We start from the raw sequence: 27,759 nt of genomic DNA, 5'->3' as shown, positions 1-27,759 counted from the left end.
AAAGACACGTCCCAATTTTCCTATGTAAAAATGTCAAATTAAGGGACAGAGATCTCAGAGAAAACTTACTATGGATTGAGGTACTAAACATCTTAGGGTTCAAGAAGAAAAACACTATCAACAAAAGGATTATTCTCTCTCTCTTTTTTTTCCCCAGAAATTCTCCTGGAACCAACATACAAAGGAGATACTGAAGTTTTGATGTTTTTCTTAGTCAAGCATTTTACCTAGTTATCCTATCTGTCAATCATCCTCTATTTGAAATGTAAGAATAGCAAAGAATAATTGGGGGCAGAGGGGAGATAATTGGATTAAATAGCATTAAATAAAGGCAAGTTGGGCTGCTTTGCTGCTTTTACAAAAAAAAAAAAAAACAAAAAAAAAAAACTATCTTTTATATTGTCTTCATAACTGTGGCATACATATGAAGAAATTCAAAATGCCTTCAAAAAGTAGAATGGAAATATCAGAGAATCACAGAATTGTAGGGGTTGGAAGGGACCTTCAGAGATCATCAGAGATCAACTCCCCAAAATATATTTGAATGCTACTTGATTTTCAGTCCCTTATTCACAAGTTATTCAAGGAGCATGGTCAACAACATGGCAAAGGATACATCAATACAGAGGTGCAGACTTGGGGAGTGTTGGAATTAGTGTCTGTAATTTTCTTCTGCAGTTCTATACATATGTCTATGATATATTTAGTATCTCTGTATATGCACATAAATACACACATACTTATCTTTTTCTTTAATAAAAAGCTATATTCTGTCATCTCATTGTTAACTATAGATGCATCCAGGTGTACAGCATGCATATATATGTCTTCAAACATTTAGAAGCATATCTATTTTTATATATACATGTGTTTGTGTGTATATATATACATGCTTCCAAATTCAACTTTCTGTTGTATCAAGTACCCACTGCAGAAAACAATCTGCTGCCAGAGCAAACAAATGGCAACTGTAAATCTCAAAACGGTAAATCTCAATAAATAATAAATTACCAAGTATATCTACACTCTAAACCCACACAAAGAGGTGGTGATTTTAAGTCATTTACTTGACACCATGCATCTGAAAATATATTTTAAAAATTTTCAGCTTGCAACAGTTGATACCTTGCAATGATGGAGACCATTTAAACTGACAGTTACTTCAACACAGCATGATTCCTCTAAATTTTACTAGTGTTTTTACGCTACTTTGCAGTATTTCTGTATCTCTATTCATGCTACAAGTCCAGAAGAAAGAAAACTGTAATATTCTATCACTATTTAGGTGCATAAGACAGGAATAGTTTTCATACAGAGATAATACGTTTAGATAAATTAAAGTCTCAGCATACTGCGTTACTCCACAGAAGTATGCATATATGAATTATCAGACGGCATAACGCAAAGGACTTCCCACCTTCTGCATTACATATGCCTGGAAAAATACGTACATCAGCAAAAAGGGCAATTTAATGGGGCTTTGGTCTCATCATAAAATAAGATCATGGGATCTTATAAAGGGGATTCTAACCCTAACATCTTAACGATACAACCATATGTACAGTATTATTAGAGGTTTTGAGAAAGGTTTAATTATTAGAAAAAATCTTCGCAACAGTTTCACAATTTTAAATTCTGAAACAGCATACATAGCAGTATTCTCACCATTCACAACTACTACTACGCAACCTGAAACACAGAACAGAAAATTTTAACACCGTATGGCTCTGAAATTACCTTGGGTAACTCATATATTTGATGTGTAAGCCCTTCCTGGGTAACCCAGTATGCCAAGCCTCCTGCCATCTACCTACTTCCCAGATCACTTGAAACCATCCTGTTTTACTAAGTGAAAGGGAATTTCTTGGGCCACAAACCACTTACAGCTGCCTTTCTGCCTCTCCCATTATTATCCTAACTGCCAATTCCACACTGAACACATTAGTACTTACTAATTGTTTCCACACTTGCCTATCACAGAGTATATTTCCCCTTATTGGCTCACGATATTCCAGACATGGAATATACTGTTAAAATGATAACAGGACACATAGTCATAGGATGGTCGGCATTTCTATTACAGCTGTAGGCTTGGATTCATATCAGTAACCAGAAGTGAAAGAAAAAGCTTCACCTCTGACCACTGCAGATACACTTTCTCTACATTTGCAGAGGATAAAGAAAACAGAATGAACAAGATGTCCACCTCAGTGAGCAAAGACTCAGTGTATGTGGTCATTGTGTTTTTTTACTGTAATCTGTCAAGATGCATAATTTTCAATTTCAGAACATTACATATAATAAATACTGATCATACTTTGTAAAAAGTCTGAAGATACAATGAATTTACACTCACACAAAGAGTATATATCTGGAAGAGAAAAAAAAAAAAACACATATCTAAATTCAAGCCAGCTGAGTGTATCTTTTAAAACAGCAAGACAATTTAATTTACTTTGTCCAGCATCTTTCTATTCACTCTGGTCTTGCTTCACTTAGATGCAATGAATCTCAATTTCTGTTCTACCTAAAATGTTTCTCATTATGTTTGTCAGGAGACAAATTTAGCTATTATTTCCTTGTTATGTCCTTCAGAGTGAATGCTTAATTTTCAATCTTTCCTTCATAACGATTTTGCATTTAGAGAGAGCTCAGCCACAAACATCTAGTTCATTTAGAACCACATCTTAAAATTCTAAGAGGCATCAGTTTTCCACTTTTTATAGTCATATAAACTACATGATAAATTAGTGTATATAGCATTGCACTCTAGTTTTACTGTTGCATTTTTAAACACAATGCAATATACCAAATACCTAGTATTAAAATCCAGAAAATAGTATTTCACCTACTTCATAAATATCCCACTGAACTAAAAAGAGAATATTTTAATGCAGTCACTCTGAAACCTGTAAATCTTCTCAGGTTACTATTTTCTGAATTTGATGGCTATAACGAAAATTGTAAATGAGCAAACCAGATAAACGTGGGCAAAAGGAGAGAAAGACTAAAATCAAAGGACAATAGTGGGATGACAACAAAGCTTCCTAACAACATAAGCTTCCTAACTGCATGAGCAATTTGGTTTGGAGAAGCTCTCCACTGGAAACAGGGGGTGAAGAAATCTGCCAGTTTTGTGATGGGTTTTAATGCATTACCTACAGGGTTTGATATATGATCTTGTCTTTGTGATAATGCAGGCATGGTCTTGAGAATCTGTAAGCTCGTTCCAGAAACAAACCCTTTCTCTCACTGTAATTAACTGTCTCTAAGTGGGTATGTCCTTTTTGTCATTTTTACCAAAGTAACTATTAGAGAATTTTAGTTCAGCCTGAAGCCATGAACACCATCACGTCTATTTTCTGCCTTGACTAAATTATACAGCATACAGAAAACATCATCTTGCCAAGAACCCTGCAGCTTGAGAAGCTGCTGAGTGCATATACATGCACATATAAATAAAAAGAAGTTATGTTCCACAGACATATTTTGTTCCATGCCCACAGAAATTCTAGGGGCAGAAATAGTTTCTTTGTCTTTAGAAAATAATTAAATATATATATATATATTAAAATCTTATGGATTATAACAAGATATCCCTGAATAAAGGATTAAATTAAATTTGCCGTCATTCGGTGGAAGGCAATTTATGCCATAAAATAGGTACAGGAGGCTTTAGAAAAAGAAATTGTTTGAAGTTACATTGTAAATGAAACGCTTTAAAATGACAAATATTACGCTCAATGTAATCAGATGTTCAATGTAATGAGGGTAGTTAGCTAAATCATTTGTCATTAGATTCACTGATTATAATTGCTTCCTTAGCGTAAGACTTTCATTTACCTCCTAAAATTATATCAAAGGGAGCAGTAACATAGGATAAAGAAGAAAAAAAGGTCTTTTCCCTTTACTGCTTGCTTTAACTTTTTCTTCTGTTATGGCTGTACAGCAGGCCACAAAAGTAACTGCCAATAATGCTGGACACAGCTGACTTCAAAGAATAGTTCCAAATCACACAGAATGGTAGGCAGGAAGGAAAGAATGCTTTTTTTCACGCCTTTTTTGTCTATTGATGCACAGGCAAGTTAATTACTACACAGTGGTAATTATCACCCACACCAGTGGTGAGGATGGATAGCAATCCTCAGCTGCCTTTCCTGCAGCACGGTCTTATCTTTGGAGTGAAGAACTGGGTCATCATATAGTCAGTGATGTCACGAGAAAGTGCCATGCTGGGCATAAAAGAAAGGATAAAATAAAAGAAGGCAGAACGTCACCTTCATATATTCCCTTGATCATTCCTCTCTCAATCTTCCCAATTCAAGCCACCACATTATTGGGAACCAAATCTTAAAAGTGGTTAGATATCTAAATGTAAGTATAGGCGCTAAAGATTAATAGACATTTTAATGTGTCTAACAGCCAATGATTGCACTAATTTCTCATCAGCTAAAAATTAGCTGCATAGACAGTTAAGAACCCAAATGAGTATAGTGACAAGGCACATAAATTCCACTATGGTTTGCTCTTGGTATCAACATCATGCAGTGGAGCATACTGCAGCCATCTAACGTACTTGGTATAGCCACAGCCCTGCACCCCCCTGAACGATTTGTGCCCGCAGCATCCCTTCCATCTTTTATACACATCACTCGTGTGCACAGACCTGGCCCAGAAAAAGCTCTTAAGAACAGATGTTCCTGGACTTCTCTGATTAAGAAGCTGACCAAGAGTACCTGTGGAAAGGTACATTTTAATGGAAAGTTGAAGGAGGGACATACATTTTTCTCAGAAAATCATTTACAATGAAAGAAAAAATAAATCTGATCTGCCTGATAAAAAATGTTAAATATTTATGAAAAAGGAAAGACTGGAAGAGCAAGCTTCCTTACTATTGGAAGGCCCATCCTAGGCCATCAAGCTCAAACCTCTGACACCTCAAACAAACATTTTCTCAGTTCACATTCCTATACTCATCAATGTCCATTCTAAAACCATCTTACTTACTCTAGTAAGGTAATCTAAAACCTGATTCTTACAAGGGTAAAAACAGTTCTCCTATCCAACTAAGGGTTATATCTTAAAGTCACTACTCAGTCCAAAGATTGGCTGAGTTATGGCCATTCAGCTGACCTCTATGTCAGGTTTGTCCCAGCTTCTAACAGGTCTGCATTGTAACCAAACCTTTGGTCCCAGTAACGACTATATGATTTATTTCTATGCAATGTAGTAATAAATACCATAATGAATCATACCATGCAGGAAAGAGACCTTTACCAAAAATAAAAATCATATTCATAGGACATAATGTATTTTAATTAAATAATTCTTAAAAGAGTAATATTTCAAAAATGATAAATTAAGCTTTCCCTCATGCTTTTACAGTCATGTATGATTCAAGATGTGCATCGGAAGATTTAACCCAACCAAGCAGTCCAAGTAATTATATTGCATTCATGAATTATCGTTATTCCTATCAGCATTTGTTGTAGTTATGAATTCAAATACCATTGTTCATTGTTCCCTGCTGAAGAGAAATGGTCTCTCATATCTGTAAAAGCAAAATGACTTATTCAAGATGGAAAAAAAAAAAAAAAAAGCTATCTGAATGACAGGTAGTAGCAAAGGAGAAAGATGAAGGACAGCAAGAGAAGGTGGGAGAATGCAGAACACAGCCAGTTAACGTCAGCCTCTGTACAGGTCAGATGCACAGGTTCTTTCCAGTCCTCTTCTAAATTAGAAGACAACTGTAGAGCTATCAAACACACGGTAATAAAGATCTTTAAAAATCTTTGCTGACTTAATTACTTTCACTTGGTTGTACTGCATGTTTCCCCATTAGCAAACGGTTTAATAAGGTTAAATTTACAATGTTGGCACTTACCAGTATCAGCGTAACTTGCAAATACAATTTGAGTATAGCCTTTTTTTCCTTATGAGTGTCAGAGAAGCAGAAAAGGTGAAATATAAAAATAAATGCAATCTAGCTGACCGTGAAAAAGAAATCCAGCACCATTAAGAATAATCATGGGCCAGATGCTGAAAATTTCCCTGCAGTTTCAGAAATTTCATAAACTGTTTTGTTTCTAATATAACATCATATTCAGAAAAAGGACTTCCTACATATTGCAGGGGCCTCAGGAACTGTAGAAAAAATCAACTCTTAGCTGTCCTTAGAATGAAAATTCCCCTATATAATTGATTAGATTCAAGTAGCTAGGGTTAAGTAAGTTAAAGAAGATGGAAGAATGTTCTCTTCATTCTGTATGTATCAAATTCCAAAACTGGTTTTCAACTTTCATGCATTTTCATAAAAATGATAACCTTACAATTAATATTTTGTAGTTCAGGTAGTACTTTCAAAAGCCCCAAAGCAAGAACCACAAAGAGAAGTTCTTATGACTGCTCAAGTGGGTGTCAAGGAGGACAACTTTGCACCTGGATTTATTATTTCACTTCTGATACTGTGGAAAAGCTGGTCGCAGTTCCTTAGTAATTAATGATTTTTACAAGAATAGCTAAGATTCAGGGGTTTTTTACTTAAAGGATAAAGGCTATCCTTTTTCCACTACTACTTCCATCTACTACTGTATCTCTTAATTCATTCAAATAAATAATTTGTAAATGAATTCTAATGTGTTCATTAGTATAAATTCCACCCCCACACACACCAAAAAAAAAAAAGCATTGCACTCCTCAAAAATGTTTTATGTACTCATTCTTAACAAGTCTTGACTTACAATTTAAGAATTATTTAAGCAAGGGTACCTCACATTTATTAATTTTGTTGTCCCACTTGAAGCCATCACAAGTCAGGCTAACGTTTCATTGCCAGTGGGACCATACACAACTAAAATGGTCTCCTCTGGTTCACATTATGAGAATACTATTATTCAAATGTGTCTGTGGTAAGAGAAGCTGAACTTGCATTAAGAATTCTCATCAATGGATGATTCTGCTGCAGTGTCATGACCAGCCAGTGGCTTCATTCCCACTCCCTCCTCTTCTCCCACTGACTACTTTTTCCTCTGTTGTTGCTCCCCATTTGCTTTCTGCTGCTGTATCAATGAAGATTGTAAAATGGTCATCAGGTGATCATTTCAGAAGCAGCAGTCTATTCCTTTTCTACAGAGAAAGAATGGTTTATGGATTGTGTGTGTCTTGAATGACTTGTTTTATTACTGATTAGGTGGTTCTACATAGAGGATTTCTTCCACATGAAGAGTTTAATCCAGTGTTATTACATATGCGTATGTTTCCAGGGAGTATTCAATTTCACTTTTATGTTTTTCTTTGGAGCAATTATCCAAATGTTAATAGCTTTTGCTGCTGTAGTTACTTTATTAGATTCTCCTGTCCAAACACCTACACAGGCTAGCAAATGGCAGAACAAGAACAAAGCATCTGCTTTTCTGTTTTTCCTCTTTTCTTCACATTATGTCAGTGAATTCCTGAAGCTGCTTGTGCCTCATTTAAGCAACTGGTAGAGCTCACCAGAACACAAATGCAAAGATCAATTACTGAATGCTCTCATCAGACATTAGAAGGCTGGAACAAATCCATATTTTTCCTATTCTTTAGTCTGGACAGAGCAACCATTGGTAATTTTTGTTGAACGCTAACTTTTTCATAGTATCTTTTAGCAAAACTAGTCCTTGGAGGTTAGCAACTCGTCATACCTGTGAGTCAAAATACCAGTGCTATATCTCATTAGATCCACAGAATGAATGAAGGTCCTAACCAGAACGCATGATGGTAAATAGGATCAAGGAACACTGAAACAATGTCAGGAAGAATTTTAGGATTTTTATGGGGGCCAAATCAGACCTATTCATTTACTTAAAAAATGGCAAAAAGTTTCGCCTTGCACATCTGAGAGAAAACTCATTCCAATGCTAGTTCATCTACGCCAAACACTGCCATGACCAAAGCTTTCAAAAACCTATTTGTCATATTTTCATATAAGATTTGTGAAAAAAATACTTAGGAGGAACTTTTTTTTTTCCTAAACATTAAGTGCTAACCAAAAACAAACAAACAAACAAACAAACAAACAAACAAAAAACAACTTGGAAAACAGAATAAACAAATAAATACATAAATAAATACTACATTTGCCATTGGATAGAATTCCAGTGGCACAGATGAAACAAAGAAAGTAAATATACAGTACTCACTGAATACAACTGGCTTTAAAATTGTTTTTGCTAAAATATTGTTTGGATTAAAGCAGAATTTAGGAAATCCACTGCTCTGATAAAATATTAGAGAAATATATTTGCAAGATTCATGAAGAAAATATCCCAAAGACAGGAGTAGATCAACAGGTAAAGCAATTGGAAAAATAATATTGAGACTTTCACTTGTATGCTTGTCTCCACCTAGACACTTAGGATACTTAAATATCCTCCTTCCTACTCTTTCATTTTCTTTGCTGTCCTTCATCTCTTTTTAGCTCCAATTCTCTGTCGTTTTTAACATGTCTAGCCAAATGGTACTATTTCCATCCAATTCAGGGATTTAAAAAGTGAAAAGATGTGATGTTACCCTTTTTTTGTTCTATTTGTTTATATAAATACATTTAAACAGGTGTTTTCCACAGATACAAGGAGGTGCAAGAGTGGTCTAGGTATTTTATCATCATTAGATATATCTAGGTATTATTAGGTATATCTAGGTATATCATCATTTTACTTTGTAACTAATAGATCAGTACACCAGAAATTCTGTCTTTATGTGCAACTTCTTTATTAATTATTTACTAAAATACACACCTGCATAATCGTTACTTATACTGGGAAGTACATACTCTGTAATCCACACATGAAGCTGATGCAAGTACCCAGAAATGTTCTTATTCCCATTAGTACTGGAAAAAAACCTACATTCACCTTTGAGGAAAACAGCACTATTTTATAAGCCCTATTCTGTAGAAATCACGTAAATATGATCTAAAAAATCAGATCATAATATTTAGAGATTCTGGTACACCAATTGTGATCATGTAGACAATTCTGTTACTATATGCATTAGTAAAGCAACTCTGAGGCATTTGCAGCTATAATTTTCACAGGAAAATGATTTAGGAAAGAATATAATTTTACTTTTTTTTTTTTTTCAATGTAATCTTAATAGTGCAGAAATCAAAAAAAAAAAAAAGTCAGAACCATGAATCTTGGATCTTTTTCAATCAAGCAACAAAAACAACCACCATACAATACACTTTAGTTTAAATACGTGTCATAGAAACAGTCAAAAAGCCGAACTTGCTAAGGTAATCTCAGGAAAGTTGGTTTATTACCCACCGTAGTTTCTGGTTATACTGCTTTACTTTTTCTAGTGATGCTGCATTTATCTGAGCTTGAAATTCTTCTACTGAAACACTGTCTCTATAGTAGTATCCTTCCATGCTTTCCAATGCTATGAAAAGAGAAAGAAGAACACAGAAGAGAAAAATCAGTATTAAATATTTAGTATTCACATTCTTTGTAGCTTTGTTCACAGACTAGTGCATTACTTTTAAATCTTGAAGTTGAGATCCCTGTGGATTGCTGAGCTGTTTCTGTATGTCATTGAATTCATACAGATCTTTTTAAGATTTCATTCACAACAAAAATTATATTTCTGGCCCCATGGAAAATATAGCGTGAGTTCTGTTGCTCTAATTAAAGTATTCCTGCCCCTTGCATGTAAATGTGTTTTTTAGTTCTATTATATATACTGGGGGGGGGCGGGAGCAGTAGAGGAAAGAAAGGATTAATGTACACTTTCACAGAGGGAGACCTAAAAACTTCTTATGATGTCTGATTAGGGGATATGGAACACTTCAGACTCTAGATATTTCCACTGATAATCTGAATGCCTTCTTCTGGATTAAGTAAAGCAAAATTCTCTGGATCTCTGAAAATGCCCTATATGCTGCTTTGCAGGGATCAGGTATGTCTCTATAGATGGACTCCTTGTCCATCTTTGTTGTATTCACTTGACAAGGATGAATGTTGCTACAAGAATTCAGGAACCAAAAGAAGATTTCCAGTATAGGTCACTGTCCTTCTCATACAATCATCACACAGAAATTAAAAGGAGCATAAAAGGAATGCACAACCTTCCATTTTAGCATGTTCTTCAATACTTTTCAAACACAAACAAAAACACCCCACCCCTCCTTTAAATTAGATACTCAGCAAAGTTCAATCTTTTCTTTAGCTAAGCCACATCAAATGTTTGAAAAGTCTCAAACAAATTTGAACCTCAAAAATCACGATCTCTACATAACAAGAGCTTGTTAAGAGATTAACTTTATTATAACACAAAACACAGTCTCCTAGTGATATACATTTTTGGGAGAAGAGCATTAAAGATTTTACAATTAGGAACATTGCTACTTTAATAATCCATACTCATTCTAAGAATTCATCACCCTATCAGAAAATGCATGCAATAAGCAGATCTCTGATGAAAACATGCTGTAGTCTTACAGCTTCAGCTGCACACAGAATATTAATTCTGCTTGTACTGCTTAATATGACCAGTTAATAAATAATTCATTCAGTGTGAAAGAACATGCAAATTGCACTCCCCTTCGGTGTTTTCAAAGCTTGTAATTCTGCTTCTGTGCAAAAATATTAAATTTCAACAGAAAGACTTCTTAACTTCCTTGATGCTTTATCCCACCAAAAAAAAAATAATAATAATAATGCAGAAATATCCACAGAACTCTCTAATACCAGGTTAGTGCACACATAGAGCTGACTATCTGTATGTCTTGTTTTACCTGAATAAACTTCAATTTATCCAGTTAGATCACCCACGTGAGAAAACAGTTGCTTCTCAGGACTGACTGGGGCACACAGTTCTGCTTCTACCAGCGCTATGGGGACCATGCTACTGGTTGTTGGCAGGGAATATCATAGTGTACACTTTAACTCTCCAATTTTTTTAAAGGATTTCATGTATTTCTAGCTATTCAATGTATTAGAAAGCTCTCTTGTAAGGAAAGCTTTCCTTACAAAGTGAAACGTCTTCCATAGTATTCGTGAATCAATATTAGGATTTTATGGTCTGGATGAACAGATGAATGGAAAAAAAAATGGGTGAATGGGAAGGCTCAGAGTGTAGTAGGCAACAGGACACAGTCTGCATCAAGAGGCCCATTAAAAAGCAGGACACCATAATGATGTACATTGTTCATTATCTTCACTGACCTGGAGGAGGTGACAAATGCACTTCTGTCAAGTTTTTAGCTGAAACCAAAGTGGGGGACGCAGTGTAATATGCAATTGCAGGGCCACCTAGAAGGAGACCTAGACAGGATGGAGGAGTTGCCCAACAGGAACAATGTGAAACAGAACAAGACAAATGTCAAGTCCTGCATGGAGCATCAGAAGAACCTGGGAGTCAGCAAACTCAACATGAGTCTGCAGTGTGCCCTGGCAAAAAAAGAAGGCCAAGAGCATCCTGAATTGTATTAACAGAAGCACAGTCAGTAGATTGACAGAAGTGCTTATCCTTCCTTCCTTCCTTCCTTACTTACTTACATTCATTAGATAACATCTCGAATACTGCATCCAATTTTGGGCCCCATCATACAAGAAAGCTGTTGATCAACTGGAGAGAGTTCAATAGAGTGTCACCAAGGTGGTCATGGCCTGAAACATTATGAGGAGAGGCTAGAGAACCTCAGCTTGTTCAGCCTGTAATTGATGGCTTTGGTGACCTACATGCCACCTAACTAGACTTAGTTAACAGGAGGTCAAGAAGAAGACAGTGACTAGTCACTAAAGACACCTCTTTACAAAGGTGCAAGGTTGCAGAACAAGAGGCTATGGACATAAATTGGAACAAAAGAGGCTGTAACTGGATAGAAAGGAAACACTTTTCCATGACAAGGGCAAATAGAGGAACACGTTCCCCAAGTGGCTGCTCAATCTCTGTTCTTGTTTAGAGATCTTACTTGAAAAAACCCTGCGCAACCCGGTCTGACCTCACAGCTGACCCTTCTGTGAGCAGGTTCTCCAGGACCTCAGGAACTCCCAAGGTCCCTTTCAACCTGAATTATTCAATTATTCTATGAAAACATAAAAAAGAGCTTATATTATTAAAAGACTAAAGAGAAACTTTCAATAAATTGAATTTCAATTTTAAATAAAGTATCTTTTAATTAAGCTTATTTATTGCTGAGATCACAATTCTGATGTAGTAAATAGAGAATTCCGAATGCCAAGAGCTGTCAACATTAAATCATAGAATCATAGAATATCCTGAGTTGGAAGGGACCCTTAAGGATCATCAAGTCCAACTCTTGACACCGCACAGGTCTACCCAAAAGTTCAGACCATGTGACTAAGTGCACAGTCCAATCTCTTCTTAAATTCAGACAGGCTCGGTGCAGTGACCACTTCCCTGGGGAGCCTGTTCCAGTGTGCAACCACCCTCTCTGTGAAGAAACCCCTCCTGATGTCAAGCCTAAATTTCCCCTGCCTCAGTTTAACCCCGTTCCCGCGGGTCCTGTCACTGGTGTTAATGGAGAAAAGGTCTCCTGCCTCTCGACACCCCCTTAGGAGGAAGTTGTAGGCTGTGATGAGGTCTCCCCTCAGCCTCCTCTTCTCCAGGCTGAACAGGCCCAGTGACCTCAGCCGTTCTTCATACGTCTTTCCCTCAAGGCCTTTCACCATCTTCGTAGCCCTCCTCTGGACACTCTCCAACAGTTTCATGTCCTTTTTATACTGTGGTGCCCAGAACTGCACACAGTACTCGAGGTGAGGCTGCACCAGCGCAGAGTAGAGCGGGACAATCACCTCCCTTGACCTACTAGCGATGCCGTGCTTGATGCACCCCAGGACACGGTTGGCCCTCCTGGCTGCCAGGGCACACTGCTGGCTCATATTCAACTTGCTGTCTACCACGACCCCCAGATCCCTCTCTTCTAAGCTGCTCTCCAGCGTCTCATCGCCCAAGTCTGTACGTGCAGCCAGGGTTTCCCCGTCCCAGGTGCAGGACCCGGCACTTGCTCTTATTGAACTTCATGCGGTTGGTGATTGCCCAGCTCTCCAACCTATCCAGATCCCTCTGCAAGGCCTTTCCACCCTCATTCGAGTCCACAACTCCTCCAAGTTTGGTGTCATCAGCAAACTTGCTCAAAATACCTTCTATTCCTACATCCAGATCGTTTATAAAAATATTGAAAAGTACCGGCCGTAAAATGGAGCCTTGAGGGACCCCACTGGTGACCACCCGCCAGCCTGACGCAGCCCCATTTACCATAACCCTTTGGGCCCTGCCCGTTAGCCAATTGCTCACCCATCGTATGATGTTTTTATTTAGCTGTATGGTGGACATTTTGTCCAGTAGGATCCTATGGGAAACCGTGTCAAAAGCCTTGCTGAAGTCCAAAAAAATCACATCAGCTGGTTTCCCTTGGTCCACCATACGGGTGATCTTATCATAAAAGGAAATCAGGTTAGTTAGGCAGGACCTACCCTTCACAAACCCATGCTGGCTGGGACCAATGACTGCTTTGTCCCCCAGGTGCGCCTCAGTAAGTTTGAGAACCATCTTCTCCATGATTTTACCAGGCACTGACGTGAGACTGACAGGCCTGTAATTGCTAGGGTCTTCTTTCTGACCCTTCTTGAAAATCGGCACAACATTTGCCAGCTTCCAGTCTACCGCGACCTCTCCCAATTCCCAGGATCGTTGAAAAATAATTGAGAGAGGTTCCACGATGACGTCCGCCAGCTCTTTCAGCACCTGGGGATGAATCCCATCCGGACCCATGGACTTGTAGGGATCCAGGTGGATTAGCAAATCCCGCACACGTTCAGGGTCGGTTGGGAGTTTGTCATCCCCACCGTCCCAGTCCTCCAGCTCAGGGCACCCTGGGTCCCGAAGCCCATCATCGGCATTGAAGACAGAGGCAAAGAAGGCGTTAAGCGTCTCTGCTTTGTCTATGTCATTGTCTGTGAGGAGACCTTCCCTATCAAGGAGCGGCCCTATGTATTCTTTAGTTCTCCTTTTTCCATTCACATATCTAAAAAAACCCTTTTTATTTTCTCTCACAGACACAGCCAGCTTCAACTCTAGGTGTGCTTTGGCCACACGAACTTTCTCCCTACAAACACGAACAGCATCCCTGTATTCTTTCTATGACACCTGGCCCTCCTTCCAGTAGCGAAACACTCTCTGTTTCTGCTTAATCTCCATTAGAATGTTCCTGGTCAGCCACGCCGGCCTCCTGCCCCGCCTGCCTGACTTGCGATATTTAGGAATTGCCTGATCTTGTGCTTCTAGGAGGCATCGCTTAAAGAATGACCAGCACTGGTGGACATCGAGGCCTTCAAGAGCAGTTTCCCAGGGGACCTTGCTGACTGGTTCCCTGAGCAGCCTGAAGTCTGCTTTCCCCATATCTAGGGATGAGGTTTTGGTGGCACTTTTCCTTCTGTCACCGTAAATTTTGAACTCACCCACTTCATGGTCGCTATGACCGAGGCGGCCACCAATCACCACATCTCCCACCAGACCCTCTCTGTTTTCTAGCAACAGGTCTAGGAGGGCACCTTTCCTAGTTGGCTCCGTTAGCACCTGCACCAAGAAGTTATCATCTAGGTGCTTCATGAACCTCCTGGACTTGCTCGTGTCAGCTGTGTGGCACTCCCAGTTAACGTCTGGCAAGTTGAAGTCCCCCATAAGGACAAGGGGAGTTAATCTCGAGGCCTCTCTTAGTTCTGTAAAGAATAATTTATCGGCGCTATCGTCCTGGCCAGGTGGTCTGTAATAGACTCCCACAACGACATCCCCTTTATTCGTTCGTCCCTTGATCCTTACCCAGAGGCTCTCAACTTTGCCATTGCCGACCTGAAGTTCCACACAGTCCAGCCCCTGCTTCACATACATCGCCACCCCACCACCTCGCCTACCCTGCCTGTCCCTCCTGAAGAGCCTGTAACCATCTATCACAACACCCCAGTCACAGGACTCATCCCACCAGGTTTCGCTTATGCCGATGATGTCGTAGTTGCGGGACTGGGCCAGGACTTCTAGCTCATCCATTTTATTCCTCATACTGCGTGCGTTCGTGTAAAAGCACTTCAGGTGCGTCTCCTTACACTCAGCACCTTGTGGATCTGACCGAAGGACCTCACTGGCACACACCTCCTCTGATTCTAGCGTACCATCCCTTAGGTCTTCACCGGCGTGCCTGGTTTTAGCCCCTTCCCCCTTCGACTCTAGTTTAAAGCCCTATCTATCAGCCCTGCCAACTCCTGACCAAAGATCCTTACCCCTCTCCGAGAGAGGCGCATCCCATCCGGTGCCATCAGGCCCAGTATAGCATAGACCTTCCCATGATCAAAGAACCCAAAATTCTGCCGGTCACACCAGTCTCGAAGCCACGAGTTTATGTGAACAGCACGCCTTTCAGCTTCGATCCCCCCTATCGGAAGGACAGAGGCAAACACAACCTGCGCCCCTGATCCTCTAAGTAGTCGCCCCAAATCCCTAAAGTCTCTTTTGATCGCCTTCGGACTTCTCGTTGCTACTTCATCGCTACCAGCCTGAAAGACCAGTAGCGGGTAGTAGTCAGTGGGCCGTACCAGGCGCTTGATTTTCTTGGCAAAGTCTCTCACCCGAGCCCCAGGGAGGCAACAGACTTCTCTGCGGGTTGGGTCCGGTCGGCATATCGGTCCCTCTGTCCCTTTCAGAAGGGAGCCCCCCATAACAATAGCCCTTCTTTCTTTTTTGAAGGATGATGTGGCAATGCGACGTGTAGGTCGCCTTGTCTTAGGCGCCCCCTCCAACTGGGACGAGTTTTTATGTACTTTGTCATTCAGATTGTCTTGTTCTAGTCCTTCATATCGATTATTTAAGGGTAGATGAGAAGGTGAGGTGGGCAGAGAGAGGGCTTGCCTACCACCCCGAATAGGCACCTGCCTCCATTCCCCCCCTTGATCTAGGTCTCCTCCCGCTGCCTGGCAGGAGGAGGGAACCTCCGTCTTTTGCATAACAAGAGACGCCCGTGCTGTGGCAGGCTCGTGAGCCCGCCCCAGAGAGGGTAGAGTGCACCTCCACCAGTCAATTTCCCTCTCTGATTCCCTGATGCTCCTGAGCCTGTTCACCTCCTCCCGGAGCTCCGCTACCTGGCTGAGCAGTTCTTCAACCTGGGCACACCTCCTGCAGGCATACCCACCACTGCTGTCGGAGACCGACAGAAGGCTGGGGCACACTCTGCAGCCCAGGACCTGGACGGCTGCGTGTTTCCCCGAGCCCTCCGTCTGAGTAGCCACACTGGTGACCGTGGCTGGAGATGCCGCACGAGATGCGGAGGCCACGGTTTTCTGCCTGGTCGATACCATGGTCAGGTTCTACGCAAGCAGGTTACAAGCACCGAAGGGAGAGGCAGCTGCAACAGAGCGACGATGGGCCCCCCGCTCGCCCTGCCTGCGCGATCTGCCGCGCAAACTGCCGTGCCACGCCCTGTTTGCCCATCCTGTTCGCCACGCTCCTGGTCGCTCGCGCTCCCTAGGGGCAACTTTTAAACAGCCTGGGAGGGGGCGTTGCTGGCTCCGCCCGCGCCTTGTCAGCCTCCCTCGCGAGGAGTGCCGGGTCCCGGTGGCTTCCCCGAGTGGCCTCGATGCTGGACAAAAAGCCCTGCCCGCCTCGGTCCCCTGCTCCGCTGCAGAACATGTCTGCCCCGGAGCCAATCGCCTCAGCAAATGGCTGAGACCATCCATTCTCAGACCCCAATACTGTAAATCAGGACCCTTTGAATGTATGTATTTAAGCATATGTTTGTACAAAACTATTCTTACAAGTGGAAAGATACATAATATAGCCTGCATAAACACTTTAAAACTATAAAAATGCCTGCAATCCCAATCCTGCAAATATACAGGCATGATTAATTTTAGGCATGGAACTATGCAACACAGAATAGAACAACACAGAGACTATCTTGTTCTGTTGACAAACTATTCCATGAACACTATTTTCTAAATGTTCAATTGAAAGCATCATAAACCATTGTATTTTTTAGGCAGAAAATAGCTTAGCTGTGTTAAGGTTGGAAAGCAAGAATTTACTTCACAGAGGAACTTGCAAAAGATTTCTCTTCTCAAAGCTAATAAATTTCAGTTAAACATGGGGATCTACTGAGTTAGTTTGATGGCAGCTCATCCAAACCTTACAGGAATGAAGTAAAAACTGTAATCTCAATACATTCATTAGTAAGGGAAATATATATGGGAAATACATATATATATATATATATTTAAACAGTGGGATTTAATTTCTTATCCAGGACTTCTAATTCTTGGATTCTAATGGACTATTTTGATGGAAGACAGTTGATAATTAAAGAAAATTGGTATCAGAAAGAAAGAAGACTTTCCCATTACTGAAAATTATTAAACAGATGTGACACTTCAATGAATCTTTGCCCTTTTGCTTTAGCTCACTGCAAAGGTTCTAATACTAGGACACAAATATTTTGGGCACTCTAGAAACAAAGGAAAAAAATTCTGCAGAAGAAAGTCTCAAGCACACTGAATCCCTGTCCACAGTCCTGTGAATCTAAAAGAACAGGTATTTCCAAGATTTTGTCTGAACCAAGGTATTTTTTATTCTCTTCCATATGCGTCTTTGTCTGCTTTCCGGAAATGATTATGATGCTCATTTTTCTCATTTCCCTCTATGACTGAACTCAATCCCTTCAAAATAAATCCAGTGAAGTTTCCTTTTTAGTTTATTTAAAAGTCAGGCTTCAGGGATCTTAAAAAAAAAAAAAAAAAAAAAAAAAAAAAAAAAAAGTGTGGGTTAGATTTACAGTAAATTCTGTTATCTCTTCATGTATCTTACTGTTCATGATTTCCTTTTACATCCTCCTAACTTATCAACTCTCCTTGAAATCTTCATTTGTATGTCTTCTGCCTGTTCCTTATGGACCCTGGAAGCCTTTTGCAAGTTACAGAGTACTGTCAGCTCCTTCTGAAATGAAAGGTAGCTCAAGGCAATCAGCACCTCGCATTTACCATTTCAGTGAATCAAATTCCGTGTTCCTGATGACTGTAATGACACTGCAGCTAATGCAGGCTGCCTGCAATTTATGAACAGTCTGAGCATCAGTGCCACCATGCATCATTTCAGTAATGTTTGCAGTCTCATAACTACAAAAGCCTGAAAAAGTTATTTAAGTCTTCATTAAAGAGACATAATTCTCAGGGGATAACAATTTAATCTGTACATTTGAAGTAACAGGAAAAGGTTACTATAGTATTAGGATTGCAAAATACTTCAAAAAGCAAGTTTCATGATCTGACTATCATCCACTAATAACCGAAAGAACAAAACAACATTGATGAAAGAGCATTCATTTTTTGGTGTTGGAATCACATAACAAGTATAAAATTAGAAATACATATCTGTATGTCTATTTTTCACCACAACACTCAGCATTTCTTAAATTCAGTTTAATTCTAAATTCTCAGTAAATGCCCATATTAAACAACTCAGTTAAATACAAGAATTATGTGCTTAGAGTTACAAAGGATTAAAGTTAGAGTGAGTAAGATGTGCTTTAGAGATTTAATTATTATTTGAAAGAATTGGAAAAAAAAAAAAAATCAAGTTACCTTGTGAAAAAAGTACTGGGTGGATTTTAAACCCCCCTCCATTCTTCAGTCTTTGAGGAAGCTGTTCAAAATGGTAACTATCAAGGTAGAAATAAACCTTCAGAGTTTGCCGGCTTCCTTCTGCTTGGTATGTGATTGGAACATCTAAGAATAAAGTCAGTGTTACTATTTCATTAAAATCAATGACATGTCCTTTCCCAGAAACTGCTGCACCCAAAATTCACATGATTAGATAAAATCTCCCCGGTCATAAAATGAATATGTGCAGTATTTTACATTTTACTCAGTGTTGCTGCGGTTACTATTGGCCTACCCATTTTCGGGAGGTAGAAAAACAACATAAATCAGTGGCTGTCACCTTTGCCTGTCAATGACAGCAAAAATATTAAGAAAATAATGTAAGCTGGCAACATCCTACATTGATTTCTCTGTAAATCTGAAGAAATATCTATGTGCAGCACATGGTTTGAAACCACTGGAAGGATGGAAGCCATATTTCATATGCCTTCCTGGGGTGCATGATGTATAAGGTCAGTGTGACATATACCGCTATCCTTTCCACAGAGTCAGCATCTCTTCAGATTTGTGTAGGATAGAGCACAAGTTTGTAATTGTAATTTGATAGAATATAAGAAACTGTAAGAACGCACTCCATTACACTTTGTGAAACTAAATGTCATAATATGTCAATTTCTGTAGAGTTCAGTGCAACCAACAGTATCATTTTGCAGTTACATGGAATCCCCAGCACACATTTTGTGTATTATGCAAAGTGCTTAATGTGTAATGATCATTAGCAAAAGTTGATGGAAATTTTCCATTTAGCTAAATCTCTCAGAGGAAGTCCATTTAATTCAATTTATGTCTTTTTCCATATTTCCTGTTTAAGTATCATTTCCATGAATAAGTCTCCAAGATGAAAACAGTAAAACATTTAGCAATTTGCACTAATAATCTTATGTAGTTTTTATAGTGTGCATAAATTACTTTGCACCTAAATGGAAAATATTTTATAGGAACATTTTTCACTATCTTTGGTAATAAAATACATTTTGCTTGCAATCATTATACAGAATCATAAATGAAAAAAAAAGTCTTTGGAAGTTCCTTGTCTTCTGAAACCACAGTCAGGATGACTGTGGCAGCAGCACTTAAGCTAAAAGGAAACGCAGTTTATCACAATCCTAGAACACACAGGCTTTCCATTTATCTCTATTTTAGCACAGACACTTCAGTCAAGAGACACAGCAATTTGAACAGTTTATGACACAAGTATATGGTTAACTCCCCATCAGAAAGTTCTCCCATAACTCCAGTTCCATGTTGTTACCCAGCTTGGCACGGCTTCCTTTTAAAACAAATAGTCTGAACAGGATCCTTACTTGACTTACAAATGGTCTCACATAGGCCAGTTCCTAGCTGACCACCAGCCTTCCATGTGCAAATTTGTCAGCACCCTATGGGTATGGGTGTGCTTATGAATGCCCCAGAACACAGGCAACCTCTCACTAGTAGTTTTGTTTCTTCTGGTCTTGTTTACTGCATAAGTGCTCTTATGTGTGGTCTTGATCCAGCAAGGGAATTGTTTTAGAAAAGCTTGATGTTAAGCAGACATGCTTTCCTCCCTTCCCAGGGGAGTTCTGAGACTTGAGAAAAAATATGTTTGTTTTTTTCTCACTACACAAAATTCACTGCAGAGAAGTCTCTACTGGCTGAAAACATATAATAAAGAAGTGGCTGGAAGAGAGTGAAGGGCATAGTGTAAATAGAAGACTGTGAAGACAGTTCCTTCCTACTAGCTGGACAAGTATTAGAAGGTGGAGTTCATGTCCCTGACTGTCTCCACCACCAGGTCTCAGAGGAACCTTCTTCTACAATTAAAGCTACCCTAACAGTGTTTGCTACCTCTTTTTAAGGAACTCTTCAAAGATCTACTTTTTCATTCAGAAGGGATGAGTAACATTAAAAAGAAATGGTTTTAATATTTCTCCACCTTATCTCAGTTGCATTTATTTATTATGGCCTTCAATCTTCTTTTATATGCAACTCTTCAATAGTAACTTGATCTTCCAAGGACTTATGCAGTCATATAACCCCAATGGAAACTTCAGTTAAGCAGACACTTTTCCCTGCTGGGTTGCTAACACCACCAGATAATGATTCTACGTCATGGCTGGTGTTAGCTGCATTTCAGGAAATCTTGAAATATTAGGAGAGTTAATTCTCTATAATCCCAAATTACATAACAGTTCCTACGGGATGTAGTGTTCTAGAAGACAAACATATTGGAAATACAGAGAATGTTTCTGAACAGTAAAACCCAGATATTAATTATAATTACTCACTTGCAACTAGTGGTTCTGGCTCTGATTGTCTGAAGTAAAAAGTAACTTTTTCCAAGTCAAACAGTGCAACCAGTGTATCTTCTAGCATGGCTTGCTCATCAGCCTAAAAAAAGCAAAATTAAAAAAAAAAAAAAAAAAAAGGAATGTCCTTTCAGCCAGATGTTTTCCCTACCAGAAGTAACATGAGACCAGGATATGAAAATAAAAAAAAAAAAAAACTACAGAACGTTGCACAAAATTTCACTGATGCATTGTATAATGTAATTAACTCCTACATAACATAACCATATTTGAGCCTATAGGCACTTTCCCTTACATTACTAGTCCAAGATTATTAAAATAATGGTATCATTTCACATAGTAAATTAACGGGTAATTTATAGCTACCACTACTTCTCATGGCTTTTAAACAAACAATATTGTAATTATTCTTTATGTGAGATGCCAGGCTTCAACATCTTGTCCTTGAGACCAGGCCTAGCTTGCAAATTAACACAGGGCAAATTTGAAAAACAAATTCCTCTTTTTAGCAATTTTCCTTTAAAAATGCCCTAAGTTCAGTATTTAAAACAAACAAACAAACAAACAAAAACACACAAAAGTTCTTCTTGTCCACTCTAGGCATCAATAACTGAACCAGTAGCTCAGAATGAGTACAACTCAGAGTCATTTGTACCTCCACCTACAAAAACCTAGATGCAAATAAAGTACATACATGTAGATACTGCAATGTTGGAATTTGCACCAGTGGTTCTCTCTCTGTGCTCCTGAACTAAAGAAACGGAATATCCAGCCTTAGGTATCAAAAAAAGCTTCAGGAAGTAAATTACTAACTTCTCAGGACAGCATACTCAAGCTTTAAAAAGAGAAATAGTAATCTGCAAGAATCTTGAGTTAAATATGCAAGTAATTATAGGACAAATCAATAATCACTCAAAGTAACTTTATTCTTTATACAACCCTCTCCTAGCTTCATTAAGCTAAATGTAAATCTGAGGCATGTATTTTTCTCCTTTAAGAAGTCAAAGGCAAAGAATAATCAACTAGCTGCCTAAAAAATGAGAACTACACCTTACTGAGTTATAGAAAGAAAAAAAAAAAAAAAACAAAAACAAAAACAAAACACTATGGTTTTCCTTGATCTAAACAGTGAAATAGTATTCCCACTTGTATTTATGAAAAAGCACCTGTGCTTGAAATATTTTGTCTCCTGGTTCAATTTATGAAGTCTCTCTGGAGAAAGCAATGTTTTATCAGCAGAATAGTCTGAAAACCATTCAGTGACATGGGAAATCTTTGCACAACTGTTCATTCTTTATTGAACTCTGGCCATTATAATTTCTTTCAAATGCCCTTGTTTAACATAACATGGATCATTTGTAAGCAAAATGGTCCTGAGAAGGTATTAAGAAAGTTGCCTTTAAATACTTTTCTCTTAGTTAAGAACAGTTATCACTGAACTCATTCAGAATTTCTGTGCAAATACATATACAGAAGAGACTAAACTTGTTAGAATTTGTTTGTTTGGTTTGTAACTCAGCAATGGATAGTGCTGGTATCAGACTACAATTCATGCTAAGTAGCATGGTTTTTCATTACAAAGGAAGTCTCCACAATCTTGAAAGAAAAAAAAAAAAAAAAAAAAAAAAAAAAAAAAAAAAAACAAACACAGAAGTATTCTGTTTTGTGAAGACAAAAGTTATCTTGTGGTAATACAACTAAGTGCATGTTAAAACATAAGACAAGATTCAACTGAATTTGCTCTTGAACTCTGAGGACTCCAGCACCAGAGCAGTCTGGTGCTGAATCATGCAATTACATATCCTAGAGACAACATGAGCAGGAGATCCCCTGTCCATGCTTTCTTCACATGCATCTCATGTGGATAAACAGCCCTGACTTGAGTTGCTTTCAAGCTGCATACCTTGTCCTGACATACCCTGTCCCACACAGGCCCATGCTAGTAGCTCAACTGCTGGTAAGGTTGCTGTTCACACTAGCTCATGACAATGGTCTCAAACAACACCACAGACTTTATGACTACAATTTTAAAATATCTTTATTTTTATTGATCTCTTCTGCTTTAAAAGTTGATCAGGACAACTCATCAGCAAATTGCTGCTGAGACAGTCAAGGAAAGATAACTTCTGATCATAATCTGTCATTGTGTGGGCTTCTATTCAATAAGATGTACAATTCTGGTTTGTGATGCTTGATCCCATGTCCAAGCTTAGTCAAGTAATGAAATGTTCACAAACATGGTATTAAATGGCCCTAAAGCTTAACAGTAAGAACACTAGCTCAAGAAAACCATGTGCCTATTATAACAAATGAGTTAATTTCATTGAGGAAATCTAGAGTTTGAGAAGACTGCCACAGAGCAGACTCTGCAGACTGCTTTACTCTTCTTCAGGTTAGCAGGAACAAGTCCAGTGTGAGAACTGTGAGAATCTCTTAAACAGCTGAAGAGATGCTTTGGATAGCTGGGGATTAGAGGACTATAAAGCTATATCCTTTTCTAAATTGTTTTGTAAGCCACGGCTCTTTTCCAAGCCTTATGAAGAAAGGAGCTAATTTCCTATTACTCCAACAGGCTACAAGGATTTGCCTTATGCCAGAAGAAAAGCAGACTAGCATATCTAGTCCTCCAATTAGTACAAACCTAGTTTTAGAGGGAAGGGATAATAAAAAACAAGTATCCAAACCAGGTATTTTATTTTACTTGCATTGCTGCTTATTGCTAACTCAAACTCTGGTTATCATCTAATTCACTACATTCACTCCTAGAGAACAACTATGATAATGGTGGGGAATCAGTATCTGCTAACTTAAAACAAATACTATCTTTTGTGGATAACTTATTTCTCATACCACAAACAAACATCTCCTATATCTGCAATTATCTGAACTGCAAACTTCCCTAATAGCAGCTAATTAAGTAACAAGCTAAGCACAAAGGACATAGAAAATACCATTTACAACAAAGACTGTTTAACCACACTCCTGGTTTGGGGAACAAACATGGGCTGTTCCCCCACGAACAGTCTGGAGGTTATATTACATGAAGGTTCTTACCAGGTTAGGCGACAGCAGTGACTGGAAATGAAGGAGAACACCCGCACTAGCTATCTGTTCCAACCACCTTCTGCTGGCTTCCATCGTCTCCATTTCATATTCTTTGTTGTTGTCAAACATCTGATTTAAGGCTACCATTAGCTGCTCTGAAAAAGCACAGATTGTGGCCACTAGACTTTGACAGAAGACCATGTCTCGCCTCAGTTGTATCTCGCTGTCTGTGATGGGTAAAAGCCAAAAGAGGAGAAGCAAAGCAGAGATGGAGCAGGAGATTAATTAACAGTACAGTAACTGGGATATAATTTTTTTCTTTAATTTAAAATAACTTGTTTCCTAGTCCAACTAAATCACAAGTTTACAGCTTAATGTTATTCAAGTAAGTAGCACTCTACAACCCAAACTGCCATTTTCCACTCCAAAAATTATTCTATAATTCTAAAATTATATAGAAATGTGTTTAAAATCTGGAATTTAAAGTACTTCTACATAAACAATGTATATTTATACTTCAGATTTTAATGTATATGCCATCAATTCCATGTACTTTTGGTATTAAAAGGTGATGTGTTTCAGATTTCTTTGCTGCAATGTAAGAACAAACTAGGCACAAAAACATTTACTTTCGACGAGAAAGCAAGGACAGGCAGAAGCTCTTAATATGACCATGTCATCTGGTCAATTTTACAGCTACCAGCTGGGTAGGGCAGATGAAGATTGCCTGCTACAAACTGCAGACAAGTGTGGCTAGCAGAACACAATCTATCCAAATACCATATACATGAATATGAAATCTACAGAGTAAGCTCAGAGCAGCAACACATATCCAGGAAGCAGTAGAGATTTATGGAGTCAGGAAAGCCCAAGACAGGTCCCTAGCTAGTCTATGGAACCGTTAGCAACAGATTTAAAATAGGGACTAGCTAACCTATCAATTTATTCTGGAGGGCACAGACATCTGATTAGCTAAAGGTCAAAACAGTTGGAAAAGGAAACGTGTTCTCAATAAAGCACTAAATCCTGGTGTAAAATATTCAGTGCTTCCTACTTCTCCCCATTTCTGAAGGTCTTCAAGGTTTTTTTTTTTTATCATTATGAGCTGTTAGGCAAATATCAATCACAGATGGTACAGGTAGACAACATTTCTCAGTCGTGTCATCCATGACTGGATGACATTGAGGTCTTTTGAAAACCTAAACTCTGTCCCTTTGTCCTCAATTTAGATTCATTTGCCTCTAGGAAGATTAGCTTCTTTACCACATTTATATGGGGCTAGCAAGGCTTTAGATGTTGGTTAAAATAATCCTGTACTTACAGAATTAATGTTAACTTTAAAACTATGTTTTTCTTGGACACCAAGTATTTGTGAAAGTTATTCTGTTCATTTTCCTTCTGAGATCTTCAAACCTTTTCTCAAACTATTCGTAACTCTAACCACTCTTTTACTGTTCCATTTGACAGCCTCTCAGGACCTCAAGAATATTTTTCTTAAATGGTCTAATTACTAATGCTTCTATACTGTGATTCATCCCTTGTTATTTTGATTATTAAAATTTCACTCTGTCTCCAGTCTCTCAAGTTATGCAGAATCCAGTGCAGACAGAATTTTCGTCTTGAAAAACTCCACCCACCTTCCGCTTCAGAAATCCCACTGGCTTCTACATGGTCACAATCTTTCCAATATCATTGCAGTACTCAGGGATTTGGGCCCAAAATGCATTCTTTTGTCTTGCCTTGCTCAATTTTATCTCTATTTGTCCAACAGCAGCTGATTTCAGTACCTTCCTCTGTATTGCCTGCTTCTGAAGCAGTTCTCTTATGTCACTGACACCTCATTTCCAAATCTCATCTAATACTACTTGAACATCAGATACTGCATACAAGAGCACTTTGGGCTTTTTCACAAAAAGATTTTTATACAAAATAAATTACTTTTTTTTTATTTATACAGAATAAATTACAGAAGATTTTTAAACAAAATAAATTACAGAACTTAAGAAATCATGCAAATAGGGAAAACAGCCAAAAGGGGGGGGGGGGAGGGGAAATCAAGCCTGGGTTATTTTGTGAGGTCACTTCTTATTTTAACTGTCCTGAGGAATTATTAAAATATTTTTAAAGTGTGGATGAAATTTGACAACGAAGAAACATTACACTCTCTTTTATAAAATTGTTGCTATGTGTCATAACAAAATCACTAAATAACACATTCTTATGGTGCTGTCGGATGGTTACAATAATCAGCTTTTATAGTGAAATACGACTGCTTACTTGGTCACTCATGCATCTACAAAACATGTACAGAATCTTCAACTATAATAGTTATTTTCTAAATACTGATTTAGTGACATTTATTTCACAGACATACATATTCTGTGCATTTGAGGCTGTATGAGGTGACGGTAAAGTGATACACAGAATACCCCTTCCAAAAAGCAAGTATTTAAAAATAAATAAATGAATTTATTTTAGCACTAAATTATGCTGCCTTAGGTAACACAATAAAGATAAAAGGAAAGATATGGGTTAGAAAAGCAAGGCAAGGCAAGAAAGATGGGGATAAGATGGGAAGAAAATATTGTAATTGGGGAAGATTACAAAAGAAGGAAGACAGAAGTACTTTGCACAAGCTCAGAGATTTGGCAGCTACTTCATCTGCCAACATCCAAAGTAAATAACCAGAGAAGGCATTTTGCATTAAAAAAGTAGAACATTTGCTTTAAATGTAAATGTCTTTGGAACTGTGTCTTTCAGGAATCCTCACTGTAAACACAGGGGTAAAGTTACTGATTATTGGATTATCATGGTTGAGTTTTTACACCTTTCTCTGTTCTGGCCAAAATAAAACTAAAAGCAAAACAAAACAAAACAAAAGTTCAATCACACTTATAAAAATAAGCAAAATTACCTGTATACTCAAGAAGTGCCAAGAGTATCCGTGCCTTCACCTCTTAAAAAAAAAAAAAGAAAATATATTGAGGTCACCATTGTTAAAAGTGTTTTTATCAACATAATAATGCATTAGCACTTCTGTATAAAATCAGCTTCACTCTAAGTTTTTGTGTATGCCATCCTGACTTATATCTTCAAAACAGTAATGAATCTCAACTTCACTAAATTTTATATTTGACTTGATAAAAATTATGATTATCAAAAGTACCAACAATAAGAAGAACCCATCAAGAGGCTGCCTCAGAGTACCAGCTGGCCAATGCAAGTCCACATATGAACTCCAACCTTAAAGCTTTGTAAAACAAGACCTGTTTTCACTAACCCACACCACCCCAATTCTTTTCTCTGCCCGCCCCCCCGCCCCCCCCTTGTCCCATACTTAAAAATATCCAGTTATTTTCATTGTTCATGCATACCAAAGTATCCAGGAAAAAAAAAAAAAAAAAAAAAAAGTGTAGATTTAACAAACATTTTCATTTATGATTAAAAAAAAAAAAGTTTTTGTATGTCTTTACACTGTTTTAATAATGGCAAAAACAAAGAAAAAAAAAAAAAAAAACCACAGGATATTATATGTAAAATATCCCCCTCCTCTTTTTTTTTTCTTTTGCCTTCTCTAAGTTTTAGTGATAAATGAAGTGATTCTTCCCCTCTGCCTGGTACCAGAGGACAAATTTAAATGTGTAAACCATCACTGGAAGGAGCAGGCAGATAAAAAAACTGCCATAACCTCAGAATGTGTCAAACCTCCAGCACATCAGTTGTTC

General features: G+C 38.3%; 1 protein-coding gene across 1 annotated transcript in view; it reads right to left on the bottom strand.

Moving 5' to 3' along the window:
- The window catches only part of PREX2 (phosphatidylinositol-3,4,5-trisphosphate dependent Rac exchange factor 2), a gene marked incomplete at its 5' end in the record, with an annotated part of 184,759 nt that overhangs the window by 31,455 nt on the left and 125,545 nt on the right, over positions 1-27,759 (bottom strand). The window contains 5 exons of the mRNA XM_084282243.1: positions 9,306-9,420; positions 18,624-18,767; positions 20,969-21,071; positions 24,044-24,261; positions 26,949-26,990. Of these exons, the coding sequence (XP_084138369.1) occupies positions 9,306-9,420; positions 18,624-18,767; positions 20,969-21,071; positions 24,044-24,261; positions 26,949-26,990 (622 nt within the window). The remainder of the gene's footprint in view (positions 1-9,305; positions 9,421-18,623; positions 18,768-20,968; positions 21,072-24,043; positions 24,262-26,948; positions 26,991-27,759) is intronic.

Source organism: Netta rufina, assembly GCF_964035555.1.
Source record: "Netta rufina genome assembly, chromosome: 2".
Lineage (NCBI taxonomy): Eukaryota > Metazoa > Chordata > Aves > Anseriformes > Anatidae > Netta > Netta rufina.
This window is presented reverse-complemented; position numbering and strand designations above follow the sequence as displayed.